Source organism: Caenorhabditis remanei, chromosome IV (genome assembly GCF_010183535.1).
Source record: "Caenorhabditis remanei strain PX506 chromosome IV, whole genome shotgun sequence".
NCBI lineage: Eukaryota > Metazoa > Nematoda > Chromadorea > Rhabditida > Rhabditidae > Caenorhabditis > Caenorhabditis remanei.
Window position 1 is genome coordinate 10,368,291 of NC_071331.1, and position 23,858 is coordinate 10,392,148.

At 34.1% G+C, this 23,858-nt stretch overlaps 3 protein-coding genes across 3 annotated transcripts; all 3 read left to right on the forward strand.

Annotated features, from left to right (window-relative positions):
• GCK72_013142 (uncharacterized protein) lies at window positions 1-2,117 on the forward strand (the record flags this gene model as incomplete). Its single annotated transcript, XM_053729678.1, has 7 exons — window positions 1-58; window positions 214-324; window positions 479-560; window positions 654-794; window positions 1,399-1,552; window positions 1,600-1,633; window positions 1,861-2,117. 7 exons carry the CDS (start codon window positions 1-3, stop codon window positions 2,115-2,117), a joined length of 837 nt encoding a protein of 278 aa, XP_053584450.1.
• Window positions 2,118-10,657: 8,540 nt separating this feature from the next.
• On the forward strand, window positions 10,658-16,194 carry GCK72_013143 (uncharacterized protein; the record flags this gene model as incomplete). The annotated part of the gene is made up of 5 exons (XM_053729679.1): window positions 10,658-10,742; window positions 10,985-11,266; window positions 14,077-14,307; window positions 14,689-14,852; window positions 16,084-16,194. 5 exons carry the CDS (start codon window positions 10,658-10,660, stop codon window positions 16,192-16,194), a joined length of 873 nt encoding a protein of 290 aa, XP_053584451.1.
• Window positions 16,195-16,816: 622 nt separating this feature from the next.
• On the forward strand, window positions 16,817-21,794 carry GCK72_013144 (uncharacterized protein; the record flags this gene model as incomplete). Its single annotated transcript, XM_003092182.2, has 3 exons — window positions 16,817-16,966; window positions 18,007-18,294; window positions 21,612-21,794. The coding sequence occupies 3 exons, from the start codon at window positions 16,817-16,819 to the stop codon at window positions 21,792-21,794; spliced, it is 621 nt and encodes a 206-aa protein (XP_003092230.2).
• Between the last annotated feature and the right edge of the window lie 2,064 nt (window positions 21,795-23,858).

The window sequence follows — 23,858 nt, forward strand, 5'->3', positions numbered from 1 at the left end:
ATGATGATCGATATTTGTGTTCCGTATGAAGATTTCGAGTACAATGTGGTTGGACATTGTGAGTTTTTATTTTTAAAGGCTTCTTTCTATTCGCACCAACTAACAAGTATAAAAATCAACTGTTTCATAGAATCGGTAAAACTGCAAAATTCAAACATTCCTCTGTTATATAGTTCGTTCCACGACGACAATGCAATAAATCCATTCTTTCAGACCGTGGCTACTTCATCATTGCTGAGCACATTTTCATGATCTACCTCACTGTTTTATACTTCCGAATGCGTGCAAATAAGACACCGACTGAAATGTATATCAGCAATTTGTGTGAGTTTATCAATTGGTACAGTGAAGAAGTTTTTGATAGCAAAAAATGTATGAAAATCTAATGGTAAGTGAGTCTTCGGTAAAACTTCTGTTTCGAAACAGCAATTTGAGAAAATAAAATCTTAATATTTGTTCATCATGTTTCTATTCTCAGTAATCATCGCCTGGCCACTCCTCCCTATCCGATTGATCAAAGCTGCATTCACTGCCTATTTCCCGCTGGAAGCATCCCAGAGGTATGTGAATTTTACGGTTACAAATAGGGCAACTAAATCAATGACGATATTCGCAAATGGTATTCTCCAAGATTATTGGTCTCAATGTTCCAGCAACTTCCTATGTCTACTCATCCGCATCGAAACCACTCTCCAGTACACCTTCACTCTTGCCCATCTTCTGATGCTGAACTACTTCTCCCGCGAAGTCAGAGTACATAGATCTGTCAGTTTTGAGGCCACATCGAGAATGAGGTGAGAGGAGATAGGTTCACAAAATCCGGGGCGTAGTACTCGATTCATATGTGAAAAACTTAAAAAATTACTGACTAATTTAAAAAATTACTGACTGAAACAGAAAATAGCTCACAATGTGTTTACATAAATTAGTAAGAGTCAACTGTTTCAATAAGAACTTATTTTTGTAACAACGAGTTTCATTTCAATAACACGTGATAAAACGCATGGAATTTCAGAATTTCGCAGTAATTGTTATAAAAAAGAGGGAAGTGGAAATCGTATGCAAGAACGTCCCACCCTTAATATACACTTTTGAGCAAGGCTGTCTTAAAACAGGTCTAGCCGTTCGTTTAAGTGGGCTGTCATAACAAAATCTGGGTCGTTTATTCAAAAATGAATTCTGCAGTCTAGAAACCCTGGGCTGTAATTAAGTTTTGAGTCTGTGAGTACCCTATACAGAATTCCGCGCCCGACCATTGAAAATTCTTGCTTTTGACCCATTAGTTGTTTAAAAGTAAAATAAAAACTTTTCATGTTTCATAAAATTTTCAAAGTTCCTATTTTTCGAGTTCACCAATAGTTCGCGCGTTTCGAAAACCCAATTACACCCAAATTTCAGAAAAACCCTCCACTGCTTCAATTTATACTCCCTCATCACCTCAATTCTATTTGTAAATCTTCAAATTTCATCTGGAATTGTGAAAGTGTTCAGTTGTATTTATGCACTTTCATTCGTTGTCTGCCTACCAATCTACCTGATCTCTCATTTTGTGGTTTGTGTTTTTACCTGAAAAATGACTAAAAACGGAATGGAATTCAGGCTCTCATCAAAAGCACCTGCAAACGATTCCTACGTAAGAAAGATGGCGATGAGAATCATTTCAGTTTTTTATGGTTTTATATTTTACAGTTTTTAGCTACAATGGCACATATTTATCACTTTTGTGAGTTCTTCCAGTCTCTCGGATTATCGAAATTTTTAAAATTCAAAAAACACAAAAATAACTGTTTCAAAGTGATCATTAGATGCATTGAAGTTTTTAGATATTGCTAACGCTCCTCATACCATGCAATTTTCCAGGCGTCATCCAAACATTCCTAATCCCTGCCATATTTCCCCAATTCGCCAGTGACTATCTCATAACATTTCGTTATGTGACGGGCGTCCTAGCTGTCCGTTTCATGGTTTCCATAATTTTCGCTTCGGGACCCTTGATCCTTCTCCCACCGATTCGACGACAGATATTCAGACCGATTTTGAAGAGAAAACAGGATAGAGTGGCGGCTGCTCCCGAATTGAGATCCGCTGAGCAGATTCAAGTGTCGTTTGTGAATTAATCAGTTTCACACGATAATTCATGTATTGCTTCCAATGTTATTTAATAAAAAACTAATTTTAAAACTTTCCAAGAACTTTATGAATTAAATGTGAAACTGTAAATATTTTTTCACTATCAGTCTAACGTTACTATTTTCTCACAATCTCTCTGTTTTCATACTAATTGGGATTTTTTAAACAAGGAAATTTTTTGAGACGAAAGTAGTCAAAGTAATCAAGGTTTGATACAGCCGATGAGAGATTAGAAGCTGAAAATTAATCAAAAATGCTCAAATATTCAATATTCGATCAGAAAAACTTTGTTTCTTCTGTTACAAATGGGTCATATGAAACCGCAAACTTTTTCTAGCAGTTTTTGTCAGGGAATAATCAATTTTGAAACACGAGGCTGCTTCTATTTCCATCACGGAAAGCTTCATTTTTTGAATTCAACATTTCTGATGAAAGCTCATTCGATAAGTGAAACAAGTCCCCACGTTCAATAGCTGTGATCATTTCATAATAGTCGTCTAAAATGGGAGTAAACTACTTCTTGGACATTCTGGAGTAGTTGCCAAATCTTAAAGAAATGAAAAAAGTTTCATTGATATTGAGGTATGATCTTTATGTTTGAAAGTAACAGTTTAATTTTAATTGACCTCGTTTATATGCACATCTTTAATGAAAACGCTCACTTTTCCTATTTAAAATGTGTTACCTGAAACCGTATCATTTTTTCACATTCCAACAGAAGTTTTTGTTTTTTATTCCTTTAAAAAAATAATAAGTTGTGCAGCATGAAAATCATTTGAGACTGATATAATCTTAGGTGGCTCGGCGCAGTTCGAGGGCCAGGAAACTTGAAGGTAACATTCAAATCTCGAATTTTTTCCTAAATTTTGGCAAAGTAGTCTACAATTCTGAATTTTGCAGATAAAAAGTTGAAAATTAATCAAAAATGCTCAAATTTTCGATATTTTTCGTTAAGTATTAAAATTTCAGCTATTTATCAAAACAACTTTATTTCTTCTGTTACAAATGGGTCACTTGAAACGGCGTACTTTTTCTTGCAAGTTTTGGCGAAACCAGTTTCATTGATATTAAGGTATGAACTTTATGTTTGAGAGTAACAGTTTTTTTTTCGCGAACTTCAATGATAAAATTCAAAACATCCATTTTCCTATCCAAAATGTGTTACCTGAAACCGGAACATGCTTTCCAAATCCCCTAGAATGCACTTCCTCATTCCCACTGATTCACCAAATGTCTCAATTTGCATAAATGAGAATGACCCTGTTCTTAATTGCATTCCCATAGCCATCAGAGAAAACGAAGCCCAGCTGACAAACCATTTCTCGAAATACCTCAATATATCCGGTCGGATATGAACAAGAAGCAGAAGACGTTGAAAAGAATAAGAAGAAGACGGTAATCATCGGTCAAATGACCGTTGAAACGACGAAAGCAGTGGCATAACAAAAGCCTTACGAGGCGAAAGTTTGGATGAGGCGACGAGAAAATGAGAAGGAGAGGAGGAGGAGGTCAGAATTGAACCCTCTCTCTTCATAAAACCATTTCACTTTCGAGACGAACTTTCTGTTTGGATATACGCCTGCTTATTCGGGAATTCCCTTTCTGCTTATGTTAGCTATGCGTTTCTTTGTTAGAATCTGGTGGCTGCTGAGGCTTATCAATAGAAATCTGACATTTTTTTGGAAGCGACTTTTCTCTGTTTCAGATAACTAACTTCCACGTTAATACATTTTTGTAGCAATATAACAGGTATGATGATTAAAGATTTTGATCATTATGACAACTAGATAATAACTTTTTGGAAATGATTCTTCTATTGTACAAAGTTTACTTCCACAATAACGCGTTTTTGTAGCAATGAGGTTGCATGTAACTTGAGATCAAAATTGTAACTAGGTAATAACCAAATCCGCGCTGATTTTTTCACAAGTTGATAGATGTGTGTTCAAAGTAAATGAGCCAATTTCCTTAATGGAAACAGTAACATCCGGAATCGACCTTCTCATTTCTTGGAAAACTCCTTGTGCAGTTTTCTAATTCTTTTTCTGTTGTACAAGGTCAAATTTGAACCCATCTCTCTCTTCATAAAACCATTTCACTTTCGAGTCGAACTTTCTGTTTGGATATACGCCTGCTTATTCGGGAATTCCCTTTCTGCTTATGTTAGCTATGCGGTTGTTTTTCTTTGATAGAACCTGGTGGCTGCTGATGCCCCTCACAAGAAACTCTGACATTTTTTTGAAATAATTCTTCTGTTCTACAAAACTTACTTCCGAAACAATACGTTTTAGTTGGAATGTGGTTTCTTCCCAAAATACGAACAACATGGTAACTAGGTAATAACCACCTCTTCCGCGTTGATTTTTCCCAAGCTGCCAGATGCCTGTTCGAAGTAAATTAGTCGATTTCCCTGAATATCTCTGAAATCAAAATGAGTCTTATGGTTGTTGAAAAAAACTGTGCTTGACATATAAATACCTATTTAGTCAAATATTTTGAAAGGGTGTTATCTGTTTCACGCAGTGGTTGAATATTTCGAACGAATAGCACCAAGAATTAGGTCGTAAAGATTGGATCATGAGTTATTTTTCTTTTTTTCAAGTGCTCGTCAGGGAAATATTTTTCGAGTGTTCATCTGATATTCAGTCAGTTTATTTCAAAGTTTGAGTTTAACACGTCATATCCAAAAGCATATTAGTTTTTTAAACTATGGTATGGAAACAGTGATTTCCGGTTTCGACCTTCTCCTTTTTTGGAAACTCTTTTTGCATTTTTCTAATCCTCATTCTCTTTTACAATAGTCATATGGTCATATTTGAACCTTCTCTCTTCATAAAACCATTTCACTTTCGAGACGAACTTTCTGTTTGGATACACGTCTGCTTATTCGGGAATTCCCTTTCGGCATATGTTCTTTGTTAGAATCTGATGGCTGCTGAAGCTCTTCACAAGAAATCTGACATTTTTGAGAAATAACTTTTCTCTGATTCAGATAACTAACTTCCACAAAAAAGCACATCTGTTGCGTTGTGATTGCACTGGACGTTGGATCAACTCGGTAATTAGGTATTCTAAAGATGCCATATTCCTGTTCACAGTAAATTAGCCGATTTTCCTGAAGTAAAATAGTAAAATAAGTTGAAAGGATTATATCTGTTTCATGTAGCGGTTGGGTTCTTTTTTGTTAGAACTTGGTGGCACAAGAAATCTGAAATTTTTTGGAAGTGACTTTTTTTCTGTTTCAGATAACTAACTTCCACATTAATACATTTTTGTAGCAATATGACTGGCAGGCTATATTAAATATTTCGAACAAATAGCACTAAGGATTGGTTCTGAAAAAATCGATCGTTATTGTTCCCCGGTTTTCATGTGCTCAAGGAAATATATTTTGAGTGTTCGTGTCTGATATTGAGTCATTTTATCTCCCTCTTCGGAGATTGCTTATCGTTTCCACAAACATAATAGTTTTTTTAAACAATGATATGGAAACGGTAATTTCCGGTTTTGACCTTCTCATTTTTCAAAACTCTTTTTGCGTTTTTTCATCCACTTTCTGTTCTATAATAATTTTGTCAAGGCCAAACTTGAACCCATCTCACTTCTCTACATAAAAGTATTTCACTTTCGAGACGAACTTTTTGTTTGGATATACAGCTGCTTATTCGGGAATTCCCTTATGTTAGCCATGCGGCTGTCTTTCTTTGTTAGAATCTGGTGGCTGCTGATGCCCCTCACAAGAATTCTGAAATTTTTTGGAAGTCACTTTTCTCTGTTTCAGATAACTAACTTGTACAATAATATATTTTTGTTGCAATTTGATTTTCGTCAAATATATTGAAAGGATGATATCTGTTTCATTTAGCGGTTGAATATTTCGAACAAATAGCACCAAGGATTGGATCGTAAAATGGGTTATTTTTATTGTTCCCGGTTTTCAAGTGCTCAAGGAACAACTTTTTTGAATTTTCATGTCTGATATTGAGTCATTTTATCTCACCATGTTTGAAAATAACTTATTATTCCCACAAACATAATGGTTTTTAACCATGATATGGAAACAGTGATTTCCGTATTCAACCTTCTCATTTAAAAATTCTATCTGCTTATGTTAGCTTTGCATATGTCTGTGGCTGAGCCCAACGCTGTTTTTTTTACTTCAATTTTTGAGCATTCTGCAATATCTCTGCAAGGTTGATAGTGTCATCGATAACTGAGCAACTGTGATCATCGTTTCAATTAGGGGAATTTTACTTTACCAAATTAGGAAAATTCCGAAACAGTGTCATGTGAATTTTTTTTGATGTTCCAACTACACATCTTCATAATTTATTCCGCGATCCGGCCTTACAGTCAGGAACTTTTATTGGCAAGACACTGTAACTACTTTTTCTTTCCAAAAGGGAAAACTCATATTTTTTATACAGGAAACTTTGTTCCGTATTATTGTTATCGATTCAGTTACTAATCATCAAGTTATTATGGATACCTAACACTAAAAACATATCTCCACAGTTCTTCACCAAAGCATGCAACTATACTTTTCCCTTTTTTATGGATATTTAATCGGTTTCGAAAACTCATTTTCTGATTTGGTTTTCTGTGCTCTATATTGCCTCTTGCCTCAGACATTTGTACTCTTCTCAAAAACATACCCATCGCCATTACTTGCTAACAATTCCTCATTATCAACGAGAATACACTACGAGTGACAGTAGATAGAAATTGGTGACTGCTTCAAAAGTTCTATGACATTGACCACTCCTTCCCATTTTTAATAACTTTTCTTTATCAATTATTGTGAAGAGAAGGTTAGGCCGGCCGGGTTAGAGTCCGGTAACCGCCTCAATCCCTAAGCTGATGCACCAGTTGTATGTTTGGGTATGCTAGAGAGAGAACACGTTGTACCAATTCACATCTTTATTAGAGGTCTTTGACAGATCTATTTATTTATTTATTTATTTACTTCAAGGGATAAGAGACTATAAGATACAAAGAAGACTTGAAACATATCCCTCACGAGAAAGTCTCAAGTAAAGAAAAAAAATAGGACTAATAAGGTGCATGTCATAAAAAGAATAACGGGGGGAGGCAACAATTGAAATGACTACAACGGGTTCCAACTGAGATATGGAATTGAGATCAAGGAGAATTAAAGGAACTAGGCAATTAAAGGCAGGGAATAGAAAAAAACTGTTAATTATGCAACAAGAAGGGAGCAAGAAATATTAGAACCGGGTGATTGAGGAATCAAGTAAAATAATAAATTGTGAGGGAGAAAGAAAAATATTTACATTGTAGGTAATGGCATTCCAAAACGGAACAGTGAAAGAGAAAAAGTTATCAGATAGAGGAGATAGATAGACAAGAGACATGGGTCTTCTGGGAGAGTTTGAGAGTCTGACATAGGTGTTAAGGAAGGGGAAGTGAGATGCGCCAGCAATGAATTTGTAAAGTAAGGGTAATTGGGGTTTGAGTCTACGGTGTCTAATGGAGTGCATTGAGAGGAGTTCCAGACGTTGCGAGTAGGAAGAGAAAGAGATGTTGCAACGCTGGAGAGTTTTTCTAGAGTATACTCTGAGGGTGGATTCCAGAAGTCTAGAGAGATGAGATGAGGGGGACAAACAGAAAATAACAGAGCAATACTCCAAGATAGGAAGAACATAAGTTTTGAATAAGAATGAGTAGAAAGCAGGATTATTAGACTTGAAAGGACAGATGAATGATTGGAGTTGGCGATCGGCTTGGCTGGTAGCTGAGCTTGTCCGAGAGCCTTCCCTTCTCACCCATAGCCTTTTCTCACCCATAATGCTCACTCCTTAAACGGCAAGGAGGAGCTACTCTAAGGTAGGGAGCGAAGTGCTCATGCTGGTAGTTGTGGTGTCGTTAACATGTTGTTGAAAAAACGTCTGCCCAAATTCCTTTATGATTCCAAATATTTTTATTTTACTTTTGAAATGTGCTATTAGTACCAGTCCCACCTATTTTTTCTGCTATTTATCAAATTTTCACGAAACATTACAATATTTACCAAAAAATCAACTTTCTTATCCCAACTAATCTCTCCTCCACCACTTCTCTCTTTTATGAAACTAACCACACTCCGTTCCAAAAAATGTCAAAGTCATTAGTCGCGGGGATTTCCCCCCAAAAGATACAAATCTTCGCACTTTCTCTCAAAAAAACCTCCCTCACTTCCTCCTTTTACGCAACATTCTCGTATGGATTTCACTTTGTACATTTCATTTTCTTTTTGAGAGTGTACAGTTCAATTATTGAGGTATAGAAGAAGGAGAAGGATGGGAGAGGTATTTGGGTGGACATGAAAAAAGAGGGAGAAAGTGTAAGCAATCTGTGAATGGAATTCCTTGCCTTTTTAAAATGGAATGCATGTCTTTTTAAAGTTCCATTTTTTGACAGTGCGAGAGAGAGAGAGAGGGAGGAGAGAAGTCATACTGTCTCGTTTCTCTGTTTTGTGGTTATGTGTGCTGTAATACTCCAGACGTATGAGTAACACTATTGTTGCAAAAATATTTTTTAAACTTAAAGTATGTCTGAAACCGGGAAAATCTCTATCATCTCCTTGTACAGTTCGCTTTCTTACTCTGTTCAATTTGAGCTCGATATTCCGATGTTGACCTAGCAAACGCGCCCTTTTGAGAAAAATCGCATTTATAAATTTGTTTTTCAGACTGAATAATTTTGACGGGCTTTAAGAAGAAATGTAATCGAGAAAGGCCAATTTGAAAAAAAAGTTAGTTCACAAAACTATTAAAATAGTGCAAATTAAGTTTTAAATAATATGAGCAAAAATGTAGTCTCAACAAAGCGTGTTTGCATTGATCCATAAACTATATTTTTCGGATGAAGCTCCATATTAAAAATTCTGCCTAATTAATGATTTCATAAAACAGTAAAATGTTTATGATGCTACTTGATTTTGAATTGCTGACCGACAACAATTTGCTTTTTCTCTGTTTAGTGAAGTCATTAAAGACCTAGGTGAGATAGTACGTTTACTACCAACATGGCTTATTTTAGAAAACTGAAAGTGGGAAGGATTTTTTTTTTAATTTCTCATTCGTAGCATCGCAGAAAAGTTGATTGGGTTCGAAGCATTTTTTCAAAAATCTTTCCTTTCCTCATATAAGTTATACATATAAGGCAGAAATGCTACTCTAGAACTGTCGATTTTTCGATTTTGAAGAAAACGTTGAAGAGTCTTCGAAAAAACTGCAAAAAATTTAATGATTAAATGTTCAACTGATTTTGGCAGTGAACTTTAAAATTTCTGCAGTTGCGAAATGTTTCTATCAGAGTTCCCAAATGAAAAATTAATTTCCGATCTCATCATCCGCAAAATTGCGGAAATTTGAAGTAATTACCAATGATATCAACTTTTTCGTGAAATTATATGTTTCAGAAAGTTTATTTTCCAACATAAAAATAGAACATTTTTGATCATATTCCACGTTCTTTTAGGAAACGTAAATTCCCAAGTGTCATTTTCTTTCACCTGCAAGTCATTTCTTCAAGAACTTTTCCCTATTTTTTCCACTCGAATCAGGGTTGGGAAATTCCGGGCCGGGCCGACTGAAAAATTTTCCTCGGCCCGGCTCCTGTAGAAATTTGAAATTTTTTGAAAAAATATTGAATTTTTTTTTGATTTTTTTTGCAAAAAAGTGGATTTTTCGACTGTGTTTTTAAACAAACATCGGTAAAAGCCTTAGCGTACGAGAAAATTTGAGAACTTTGACTTTTTTTAAATGAAAAATTTTGTAGAAATTTGTGAAAAAATGGTGCGCTTTTTGAATCCGGGCCGGAAGAATTTTTTGTCAGCCCGGCCCGGAATTTACCAACCCTGACTCGAATCCAAGAAAGTCTCATTATTTGTTTTTTGAATATAGCGACCAAAATACAATTCCTCCGTGATGAAAAACATCGAAAAAAGCATGAACATGCAGAGAATTTCCGTTTCAAACTAGATAAAGATCAATCTAGAAATCAGATTACCCAACACCAACCGACGGTGAACTTCAAAAATCGACTGTTTCGAAATGTATGGGAATGTAACATGGTAGACCGGAAAGCAGTTACTGGAATTTCATATCACCATCTCATTTTTTTTCTCTGAAAGTATGTAAAATCCGTTTCAGAAAGTTCATTTTCCCATCTTTTGAACATCACCATCGTTCTTCTTCCAATGATATTCATAACATAACTTCCCAAGTGTAACTTTAAAATTCTTCCCCTTTTCATTCTTGAACACTTCCCCTCCTCCCTCCAATCATTTTTTCCATAACTGTCCCGTATTTTTTTCTTTCTTGCATACATAATCGTCTAGCCTCCAACTGTAATACAAGAACTTCTTCTTTTTCTTCTTATTCTTATTCTTTCCTTTTTTCAAACACGACCGTCTGTTTGAGATTAAGATCTGACAAAACGATGCTTCATCGCCTTCCCAACTTCATTCAAACTGATTGAGACGTGTCACCTTCACTTGTTCGTGTCTGACTTGTTAGGAACTATGAGAAGTATTTTATGGATTTGGTGGCTTTTGGTTGGAAATTGGATTGAGAGAAGTGATGGATTCCTGTGGACACTGTTTGGAGGTGAGTTGTTTTGTGGATCACCGTTTCAAACTGTTTATTTCTTTCCAAAGTGAAATTTAAAACGATTTTTGTGACTTCCTATCCCTCCATAGAAAATTATTTGAACACTCTGACTACGAAAATTTTTGAATCGCTTCTGCAATGTTTTCTCGAAGATTCACTGTTTCCTATACTCCATAATTAGCATTTGTTTTTGAGTGACCGTTGACCAAGTGAAAATAAAATTACTTTCCCAATTCCAGGCAACAACTGTAACTGCTGTCGATGCCCATCTCCACCTCGATTCCAACCGCAACCCAATTTCCCTACCCTCATCCCTCAGTATCAAAGTTCATATGCCTACTCCTACTCACCTCATCCTATTGCTCCAATCGTCTATGCTCAAAGTCCAACTCCCATGTACTCTGCTCCTCTATTCACGACTACTGCTAGCTATCGGGGACCACCAGCGGCTGCTCCGACAAGTCAAGAGCAACTTTATCAGGAGAGGAAATACTCGACGAATCAAGTGGCTTATCATTCAGGTTAGAATAACATAGAAGCAGTACTGGAGAAAATTTGAGAATGGTTTTTGATAAGAACACTTTGAAACTGACAAATAAAATTTTTCAGTTTCAAAATTTTGTTGCCATTTGTTAGTACTCAACAGATCAATGTTCCTAGTTTCTCATTTATTTTCCATAATCATAAAAAGGGAAAAACGCGTAAATCGTTTAGAAATAAGTTAACTCCTGAAAACCTTCCTTTTTAATTTTGATTTCTGTTCCGTCCATTTTATATAATTGAACATTACACACCTACTATACTCAATTGTTTGGAAATTATCAAATTTTATATCTCAAACTGTTTGTTTTGAAAAGTGGGGCACAAATATCAATGGTGTTCAAAGAAATTTTCTCATTTTTTTCGGAAAATAGTTTTTCGCAGTTTAGCATGTTGCTGATTACCGATTTTGTTAAATTCCCTTGATTTGTGGATATAGAAAGAATTCCTATAATTCGTTCTTGATTGAAAAATAGATTCATCAAATTCATACTTGTCGAGGCATGGCTACAAAAACAATAACCAATTAAAAACACTTGTCGACTTTTTTTTTCAATTTTTCTTGATGATTTTGCAAAATGTTTTGAATGTCTGAGTCATGGTCGAAAATCTGACTTTTTGGTGACAAAAATTCAAAAAAATTGAAATTTGGCGCATGATCGATTGAAGCATGATTGATTTTATATTTCCGTTTCTCTGATGCAATGAATTCAAAACAGTGAAATGTCAGTTTGATATTTTGAACAAACTATTGAAGAGACGATGTCAGTAATTCTCGAACTGCCCATGGAACACATCGGCCAAACGCAATTAGCCCATTTGGTTTTTTGATATTATGGGTCCCTATGATGAACTTATAAAAAAACCGTACAGCTTTTTAGGCTCCGCCCCCTTTCACATATAGAAAAAAATCGTGGGAGTGAAAAAATTAATTTTTTCCCTTCAACTGATAACTGAAAAAAAAGTTCAGAAATGAGTTTTATGCATGTTTTTGAACATTTTTTGTGTTGAAAACTTTTGAAAGATCTTTTGGCATCAGTCAGAAAAAAATTTGTTTGAAAAAAATTTCAGTTTTTTGCCTACCCCCAACAATTTTATCATTAGTTCCAAAAAGTTTTTTATAGCAGTTTGATCGTCTTTAGGCCGTCCAAGTATGTGCCAATTTTCATCCCGAAATTTTGACACCTTTTTTTTCTATAAGCAAAAATGTGTGTTTTTTCCATGGTGAAAAAAGTGAAAGTCTCAAAATTTCATGAAACTTTGTATTTGAGTTCATCTAACAGTAACTGAAATGTTCACAAAGTATGAAAACCTATAATGCATTTCTTCGGAAGTTATTATACCTCAAAACTCGATTTCACTATTTTTAGATGCTTTCTTTGAAAATCAAATTTTTTCAAACTTTCATCAGTTTATTCTCTAATTTTTTTACTGAAAACGTTTTTTATTTTCAAGTACCTTTTTTCCGTTATTTTCCTCTTCTCCAAACTCTTGTTTTTCTAAAATAAAAAAAATTCCTTTTTTTCAATTTCACGGAAAATTTGACCAACTTTGAAACTTTGTCACGAGGTTCCCTGTTATCTAATTGAAAACAATTTTACTGGTCATATAGATCAAATCTAGTTCTACATTTTTACAGTTGACTACTTTTTTGTACGGTCCTACCGTAGAGAACTATAGCCATCTGAAGCAAAGTAGGTGTTCATCCCGTTTATCTGAAGACATGATGGTATACCTACTCCGCCATACCATATCTCGCTAGGGACTGCCCGTACAAAAAAGTAGTCAACTGTAAAAATGTAGAACTAGATTTGATCTATATGACCAGTAAAATTGTTTTCAATTAGATAACAGGGAACCTCGTGACAAAGTTTCAAAGTTGGTCAAATTTTCCGTGAAATTGAAAAAAAGGAAATTTTTTTATTTTAGAAAAACAAGAGTTTGGAGAAGAGGAAAATAACGGAAAAAAGGTACTTGAAAATAAAAAACGTTTTCAGTAAAAAAATTAGAGAATAAACTGATGAAAGTTTGAAAAAAATTGATTTTCAAAGAAAGCATCTAAAAATAGTGAAATCGAGTTTTGAGGTATAATAACTTCCGAAGAAATGCATTATAGGTTTTCATACTTTGTGAACATTTCAGTTACTGTTAGATGAACTCAAATACAAAGTTTCATGAAATTTTGAGACTTTCACTTTTTTCACCATGGAGGGGGGTACGTGAAAATTTCGTGAAAAAACACACATTTTTGCTTATAGAAAAAAAAGGTGTCAAAATTTCGGGATGAAAATTGGCACATACTTGGACGGCCTAAAGACGATCAAACTGCAATAAAAAACTTTTTGGAACTAATGATAAAATTGTTGGGGGTAGGCAAAAAACTGAAATTTTTTTCAAAAAATTTTTTTTCTGACTGATACCAAAAGATCTTTCAAAAGTTTTCAACACAAAAAATGTTCAAAAACATGCATAAAACTCATTACTGAACTTTTTTTTCAGATATCAGTTGAAGGGAAAAAATTAATTTTTTCACTCCCACGATTTTTTTCTATATGTGAAAGGGGGCGGAGCCTAAAAAGCTGTACGGTTTTTTTATAAGTTCATCATAGGGACCCATAATATCAAAAAACCAAATGGGCTAATTGCGTTTGGCCGATGTGTTCCATGGGCTATTGGCCTTAGGTCGATCACTAGAGAAAGTGTCTCTGAAATGCTTAAAATTATTTTCTTGTTTCAAATCATATTTATCTAAAAACGAACCTTAATCTCATGTTTCGTTTTGATCTTTTAGAATCCCGCCCCGTCAGTGTCTCCCAATCAGACTACGGAAATCAAGCGATGAGTCAGTTGGAAGATGAATTGGCAGCCGAAAAATACAAGTACAATTTACAAAAAGCTGCTGAAAAGGAGAGAGAAGAGAAGAAACAGCAACAGAAGATTCGAGTTTTCAAGATGAAACCACATAAATCATCGAGAGTCAACATGGGAATGGTCGAGTGGCAAGCATCGCAGGTCGCCAAGTGTGAGTTTTTTTCTCTAGAAGTCAACGATTAATGGATCTCAGGGAATGTGTGAAGAGCTTCTGGTTGAAAATTTGTCAAAAGTCTGAAACAGAGTCTGATATTTTTGGTTTCTCATGTAACAATGTCGCAAAATTGAAGCCAATTATACATTGAACTCATCTTGAATTTGAGAGACAGTATAGTTTATTACGAGTTACGATAGTTTTAAGACTTTCGAAAACTATATCAGCTAAATATTTCACCCTCCAAAACTATTTTCACGATCATATTATCAGTTTAGCCTGTTTCAACTTTTCCTTAAATTTTGAAACTCCATAAAAATGAATTCATGTTCCCCTTTTGGATTCCATTCACCACTCCATAGTTTCCAGTAATTCCAGACACAAACGAGAAAGCAATCGACAAGTTTATCGAAGCGACATCTGATACAAATGGATTGAATGAAAATGAGAGTTTGGAAGAATTCATTCCGATTGAAATTGGATCTGAGCCTGAGTTTGCAGATGAAGAACCTGCAGGACCACCTCCAAATGTTCGGAACCGGGTGAGTCGGGGGTTATCTAGAAGAACTAGAAGGTGAGCATTGAAATATAGAATAGGTCAAAAAAATTCCCAGTTTGAAACAGTAAGTCGAAGATCGGACTGAGAAGAACATTTAAATGATTTGTACAACTACAAATATAGCTTACCTGTTTCCAATTCCAGAAAGATTAAGAACTTGTTAGGTTTCTATGCTATTACAAACAGACCTAGTGCGGTAATAGTTTGAACAGATGAAAATATGTACGATGTTAGTAACTTGGAGAGCCTTTCATAATCACTTAACTCGTTTTAAACCTTGTCGTTTTATTTAACTAGCCAACATCAAAAACTGTGACCAAGAGTTACTCCCTATGTTTATGGAAATCGGAATACGATTAACTAATCAGAATCGACTTCACAATAAGTGCTCATCGGCAGTTCTTGAAATAGTAGTTTTTCTAACGAGCAAAACAGCATATAACCAAGTAGGAGCAAACAGCATATAACCAAGTAAAACACGTTTTTTAGAACATTCGGAAACAGTACACCTTTGAATAGATTATAAGACTTCATTTTTGTCTACAGTTTCATGACTGAGTGGCTGATAAAACCCTATTTTTTCGTGGACTTCATAACCATTGACTTGCTATTAGCTAAATCATTAATGGTACAAACTTTATTTCTATAATCGAATGCTTTTTGACTATAGTTTTTCTCACCAGAGGGTCTATTCAATCGATTCCAGTGATCAAATGGTTTAAACATTTTTTACAGCAGAACATATCCTTCAAAATAAATAATAATTACGCAAAAAAATATTGATAGAGACTTTCAATTTTCAATGTTTCATGATATTTTATTGGCCGAAATGATTCAGCATATGTCGATAAATAGGAGTTGTTCTAATTCGAAGTCAATTATGTATCTCATTACAAAAACGCGCGGAAGTCACTGGAAGTTTTTAGGAAATACGCCTAACCTAGCATATCGAAGTATGGTGATTATGACAAAAAGAAAAAATGAAACAGAAATATTATATTGAGGGAATATTGTTTATTTCTGTTTGTGATTGTTATCCACCTTCCTGTAGTATATCTGCATCCAAGCTTATAATTGATTCTTATAATTTTCTTGGAAATTTCCAACAACGCAAAGAGTATGATTTTTTCCACCTTATTGTTAGAAACGGGCCAGCAACAACGCTTAAAATTTTGCGTTATTTAAATCTTACTGTAAACTAAATGTTTTATTAGATTGTGTTTTTCACTTATCATCTGATTGCAATCAAAAATAACGATACCCTACTCAAGTACAATCTGATTCTCTCCACGTCTCCCGATTCTCCATTTCTCATCCCGTCATGATAAACAATTTGATCTTTTTTTCAGATTTCTCACGACCCGGTTCTCGTCAACAGTGTCAATAGAAGGCGGTTCATTTTATGATTCTTCAACAATTAATGACCTTGTTTTTTTCTGTTTCTTTTTTCAATTCTTCTTCTTCTTCTTTTTTCATTTCATCGTGATGATTACGGTTCAAACTAACACACTTCAACAATGATTCCATTTTACGTGTATATTCTTTGGTTTTTATTTTAATTAAATTTTTTCGAATTTTAAATAAATTGTAAATGAGTTTTTTGAATTGAGTGATTAAATAAATTGATACCATTCTCATCAAAACCACTGTTTAAAACGGAAAAATATAGAAAACAGGTTTAGTTTTTTGTGTTTTTCACATCAAGATCTCAAATCACAGTACATAAAATATCTCAGCAAACACGCTCTACTGAAACATAGCATTTTTCACACTACATTTCTCCTCAAGTAGCACATTTACTGGAATCTCGCCAACCCAATACATGTAACTAGACGGACTGAGTTCTGTTTCCTCTGGCTCTTTCTTACAGTTTCCAGTTTCACTAACTTTATTCTTTCTATTTCCGTTTAACAATTAGAAGTATTAAGTCCGTTTTTTTCAGCCACCATGATACTAATCCTGCTTCTCCTCACTATCTTTTTCTCCCTGTCATCTTCTACTCCAACCAACACAACCCACAAACCACCATCCCAACTTCACCATTTCGAAATCAACCATCCCGATGGAATCAATGCGATTTTTGACCTTTTGCCAAAGGTAGGTTCTTTTTCGAACGCAATTCTACTCATATAAGACTAATGTGGGTGCTTTACATAAAAAAATTTGACAGATTTGAAAAACAGTGAGAAAAAGATATTACGCTTATAAATCTTTACCCTTTTTCCAGGATTTGTTGAATTTCGGCTGTGCCTAAATGACATCAAAGGTGGACTAAACTCAACTCTGATATTTCCATAGAATAATGTATGTGTACATGTGAGTTCATTTTCATATCGAAAGAATTTTTAAATTCGGTCTGAAACCCGCTGAGAGCGATCGCCGGTGAGTTTGGACATTTCGGTGGCCTAGAAATTCGACGTCGGCCATGTTTTTTCAAACTTTGTCGGTATTTGCGCTTATTTTTGTTGTGTTCTTTCAATAATTTTGAAAGTAAACGGCAAAAATTGATAGAATTATTACAAAAATGTTAGAAAAAAACCGAAAAAACCAATATGTTCGAAAAAAGTTCTAAAATGTTCCACGGCTACTGAAATGCCCAAACTGTTTTGCCGCTTGTTCTCAGCGGGGGTTGGACTAAATTGAAAAGGTCTTTCGATATGATAATGAACTCACGGAAATGAACAAATGAACATACGTCCGAAGTCAAATTTCTGGGGCTCAACGCCAATTTTCACCGGCCAGCGAAGTGCCCAAACTCACCGGCGATCGCTCTCAGCGGGTTCCAGACCGAATTTAAAAATTCTTTTGATATGAAAATGAACTCACATGTACTCATACATTATTCTATGAAAATATCAGAGTTGACTTTAGTCCACCTTTCATTCTTGCTGTATGAAAAAATACGAATAAAAAATCTACTGAGGCTTGTGAGATCGAAAATTGTTGAAAGTTTTGAGAATTTTTTTAAATAGAAATCGCCATACATCACGATGTTATCAACGGATGGAAATCGTTGTTCTCTAAAATTGCTGATTGAAACGTTATAACTTTCCTTCTAAAAAAACAAAACTAACTTTTCGAATAAAGATTTTCCCTCGCTTCCATTCTCAACCGCATCCAACGTTTCCCTTTTCCAGGTGTGCAAGAAAAACGGGAAATCCTACAAAGTTGGCGAAGAGTTCGACGTGGGAAACCTCCGTTACACTTGTCAGGAATTCGGTGTCTACGTGATTGCCGGATGTCGGACACACACTGGAAAACCACTGAAACTCGGAGATATCGAAGTGATTGATCACGTGAAATTCCATTGTTTGGCTCATGGAACATCTGTTTATTATCGAGAGACTGCGTGTGGACAGAAGGGAGAAGTCGATTGTGATAAGGTTCCGTTGCCACGTGGGTATGAGCAGGCTGTGCAGAATGAGGTATGAATGAAAGAATGTAAACAATTTAAAACATTTCAATTGAGCAAGTACTGCTTATGAAACAGATGTTTCTAGAAAATAGACTGTTTGGCATAAATTTAAAATATGTAGTATGTGGAGTTGGACGCAGCGAACATGTTTGGGATTTAAAATTTGTTTTTTTTACTGTTTCATATAGCGCGTATTTAGAACCATTGAGTTGAAACAATGTTCCAGAGGATTCAGTTAGTGCACAGTCTCCCAGTCTCCCAAAAACAACTGCAAGGAAATTTTTGATCTACTCACACAAAACGAAAATTTTGAGAAATTTGCAGGTCTAAAACTGTATTACTTTAATTTTTAGCGTAAAGCTCAAGGTCGGAAGTAAGAAAATTTCAGTTTTAGAATTATTCTGACTGCATTATCTACCTATTCAATGCAAAAAATCCTGGTTTCAGATTTTATTTCAGGTCGAAATGGCAGTTTTTCATTTTCGATTTCATTAAAATCTATCAGCGTTTTCAATTCTCAATATTATCAAACAAATGATAGCTTAAAACATGCGCCAGAAATTTTTAAACATTTTTGATGGATGGCACCAAATTTGGCTCAGTAGTTTTCGAGAAATCGATCAAATTCCGAAAATTTTGTGGTTTTTTGTTATTTTCTCAAAAATTACTGAGCCAAATTTGGTGCCATCCATCAAAAATGTTTAAAAATTTCTGGCGCATGTTTTAAGCTATCATTTGTTTGATAATATTGAGAATTGAAAACGCTGATAGATTTTAATGAAATCGAAAATGAAAAACTGCCATTTCGACCTGAAATAAAATCTGAAACCAGGATTTTTTGCATTGAATAGGTAGATAATGCAGTCAGAATAATTCTAAAACTGAAATTTTCTTACTTCCGACCTTGAGCTTTACGCTAAAAATTAAAGTAATACAGTTTTAGACCTGCAAATTTCTCAAAATTTTCGTTTTGTGTGAGTAGATCAAAAATTTCCTTGCAGTTGTTTTTGGGAGACTGGGAGACTGTGTAGTGTGCAAAATAACTACAGCCAACAATTTTTTATTGGAATGTATGAACTAAATTAGTTAAAATCACCACTTATATAAAAGTACGATTAAAACATACTTTCATAGCTAGAAAACTTAATGAAGTACAATAAAACCGCGGAAAAAAGGCACACGAACTGTTTAATTTTGGTGCGGAGTTTTATTATCCACTCGAAAAACGGAAAAGTAGGTTTGGGTCGTTTTAATTTTTTGTAACACAAGCATAAGAAGAATAGGAGCATAATGAATATCTACTGATTTTAAATAATTGCTCTAAGCTTTGTCAAAAACCTGAAACATTAAAGTTTACCTTTTGAAATCCTCGATTTTGACTGAAAGTCTGCTAGTATACTATAAACGGTATTTCTTTGTTTTTTCAAAAGATCGTGACCGCGCCCCACCAAAAATCATATCTTAATAAATCCTAATTTTATCGTTGCTTCATATAACTGTTTCGAGACTGTTTTAACTGTTTCGAGACTGTTTTAAACTTTACATGGAATGTATTTTGACTGCCCCCCCTAAAATACTGATTTTTTTTGCTCATTCGATGAGTTTTCCCAAGACAAAATAACCCGTAAAGGGTTTTCCTGTGACGTGACCTCGTTTTTGAAAAATTGAGATTTTTCGAAAATGCAATTTTTTCGAAAAATTTTTTTCATTAATTTTTTTCATTGTTTTACCGGATTGTTGAGAAAATGGGCTTTGCACATAGTTGTAGCAAATTTTATGTAGTTTTTGACAAAAATATGAAACATATGAAAAAACAATTTTTTGGTCCTGAATTAGGTGAAAATTTGACACCCTCCAAAAAAAAATTTTTTTTTTTGAGAATACCGGGGGTTTTGAATGTTTGGTGAAAAAGTACAACTTATCTGGATTATTTTGGTATATAGCAGTTTAGCGACTCCCGATCGAAAATTAAGGAAAAAATTGCTCTGAAAATTTTCATTTTTCGAAAAAAGTGACATGTCGGAAATGAGTTCAAATTTCTGACATTGACTAAGTTCTTAATAAAATTTGATAAGAACAATAATTTTCAGATTATTTTCCATCATTTTCGAAAAAAAAATGGACATCCCTGTTAACTTCTCTTGTCATAACACTCGTTCAAATATTGCAAGTTTTCTCATGTGGAGAAACTTCGACTGCTCATAACTCCTCTGAAACTGAAGGAAACAATTTCAAAAACACAGAGCAATTTAAAAATAATTATTGATTTTCAAAAATCATATTTGGAATGTTTTTAGAAAAAATAATTTTTTTCGATTTTTGATAAGGGGGGACCACATGAAATTTTTTTCAAAAACTTGAAAAAAATTTTTTTCGAAAACAACTCAAAACTAGTTATCCAGCTACAAAAAAAGCTAAAACTATCAATTCTGTTTATTTTCGAAAAAATTTTTTTCAAGTTTTTGAAAAAAATTTCATGTGGTCCCCCCTTATCAAAAATCGAAAAAAATTATTTTTTCTAAAAACATTCCAAATATGATTTTTGAAAATCAATAATTATTTTTAAATTGCTCTGTGTTTTTGAAATTGTTTACTTCAGTTTCAGAGGAGTTATGAGCAGTCGAAGTTTCTCCACATGAGAAAACTTGCAATATTTGAACGAGTGTTATGACAAGAGAAGTTAACAGGGATGTCCATTTTTTCTCGAAAATGGTGGAAAATAATCTGAAAATTATTGTTCTTATCAAATTTTATTAAGAACTTAGTCAATGTCAGAAATTTGAACTCATTTCCGACATGTCACTTTTTTCGAAAAATGAAAATTTTCAGAGCAATTTTTTCCTTAATTTTCGATCGGGAGTCGCTAAACTGCTATATACCAAAATAATCCAGATAAGTTGTACTTTTTCACCAAACATTCAAAACACCCGGTATTCTCAAAAAAAAAAATTTTTTTTTGGAGGGTGTCAAATTTTCACCTAATTCAGGACCAAAAAATTGTTTTTTCATATGTTTCATATTTTTGTCAAAAACTACATAAAATTTGCTACAACTATGTGCTAAGCCCGTTTTCTCAACAATCCGGTAAAACAATGAAAAAAATTAATGAAAAAAAATTTTCGAAAAAATTGCATTTTCGAAAAATCTCAATTTTTCAAAAACGAGGTCACGTCACAGGAAAACCCTTTACGGGTTATTTTGTCTTGGGAAAACTCATCGAATGAGCAAAAAAAATCAGTATTTTAGGGGGGGCAGTCAAAATACATTCCATGTTAGCTTCTTTTTTTTTCATTACTACGAGTTTTTAAATTCTTCGACTATTTCCAGCACATCGAAACAACTGAAAAACCACCAACCCATCTGACTCATGTGAATGGGAAAGAGCTACCAAAAGGATGGGTTCTCATTCACGGAGGAACAAAAGAATCAGAGAATTCGAATGATACTCTGTCTACTCATATTCTTATGTATCATCCACAACTCCATCATTCTGCAAAACATGTTAATTGATTATTCTATGAGGAAAATAAAGGGTTTTAGAGTTTGAATATCACATGAATTGTGTCAGTTTCACTACACTCATTATGATTTAGATTCATTTCAAGAGAGTATTATGACCAGGCTTTTTTTTAAAGCTTTCTTTTGAAAACTTGGCAGTTTATCAAGATTGGTAAATTGTAAATCATACGAACGTATTTACCTCAGGGACACTTATAGAAAACCTTATTAACGATCGGAGAGGTATAACGTCAGAAAGGAAGCAATTCTCACATTCAGAAATAACACCATTCAAAGTCAGATGTTGAAATACTCAACAAAGCACCACTAACAGATTTTATTGAAGACCATTGTATAGGTATCAAAAAACCGTAAATATATCAAACTAATTGAGATTAACGCGAGACCTGTAAAATATTTGGAATTATACTAATTTAGGTTGTTTCTAAAAATCTCAAACACTTTGAAAACTATAATTGTTTTTATTTTGAAAGTAACACTATATCAAATCAATAGTGTAACAATACACAATGACTAATTGTGTACTTACTACATAACTGAAACAGTTTCACGAGCTCATTGAAAACTTCATTGTTTCATATTCTCCCAGTTTCTAGTGTTCCATAAATTAGGTCATATGTAGTCTTTTTTGAGACTATATGCTCGTATTAACCAAAGCTCAAATTGTATGAACTTCAAGGAATTCCCGACAAAACACTCACATTATAAAATTTCAACAAAACACATCTTCAGATAATTTTTTCAGAACCTTCAATGTTACCCAGTTATCTTATCTTTCTAATAACGTTCATTTTTCGTTAGGGTGATGTGATAGTTCATATTTTGGTTTTGAAGTTAGGCTGTGCATAATCGCAGTTTCACAAGTTTCATGAAATAAAGAGAGAATGAAAATATAGTTGTTCTCGATCACCTCCTATTGAGATGAGAGAAAAAAGAAATAATGAGAGAATGAAAATACAGATGTTCTCGATCACCTCCTATTGAGATGAGAGAAAAAAGAAATAATGAGAGAATGAAAATACAGATGTTCTCGATCATCTCCTATTGAGATGAGAGAAAAAAGAAATAATGAGAGAATGAAAATACAGATGTTCTCGATCACCTCCTATTGAGATGAGAGAAAAAAGAAATAAAGAGAGAATGAAAATACAGATGTTCTCGATCACCTCCTATTGAGATGAGAGAAAAAAGAAGTAAAGAGAGAATGAAAATACAGATGGTCTCGATCACCTCCTATTGAGATGAGAGAAAAAAGAAATAAAGAGAGAATGAAAATACAGATGGTCTCGATCACCTCCTATTGAGATGAGAGAAAAAAGAAGTAAAGAGAGAATGAAAATACAGATGGTCTCGATCACCTCCTATTGAGATGAGAGAAAAAAGAAATAAAGAGAGAATGAAAATACAGATGGTCTCGATCACCTCCTATTGAGATGAGAGAAAAAAGAAATAAAGAGAGAATGAAAATACAGATGTTCTCGATCACCTCCTATTGAGATGAGAGAAAAAGAAATAAAGAGAGAATGAAAATACAGATGTTCTCGATCACCTCCTATTGAGATGAGAGAAAAAAGAAGTAAAGAGAGAATGAAAATACAGATGTTCTCGATCACCTCCTATTGAGATGAGAGAAAAAAGAAATAAAGAGAGAATGAAAATACAGATGGTCTCGATCACCTCCTATTGAGATGAGAGAAAAAAGAAGTAAAGAGAGAATGAAAATACAGATGGTCTCGATCACCTCCTATTGAGATGAGAGAAAAAAGAAATAAAGAGAGAATGAAAATACAGATGGTCTCGATCACCTCCTATTGAGATGAGAGAAAAAAGAAATAAAGAGAGAATGAAAATACAGATGTTCTCGATCACCTCCTATTGAGATGAGAGAAAAAAGAAATAAAGAGAGAATGAAAATACAGATGTTCTCGATCACCTCCTATTGAGATGAGAGAAAAAAGAAGTAAAGAGAGAATGAAAATACAGATGGTCTCGATCACCTCCTATTGAGATGAGAGAAAAAAGAAATAAAGAGAGAATGAAAATACAGATGGTCTC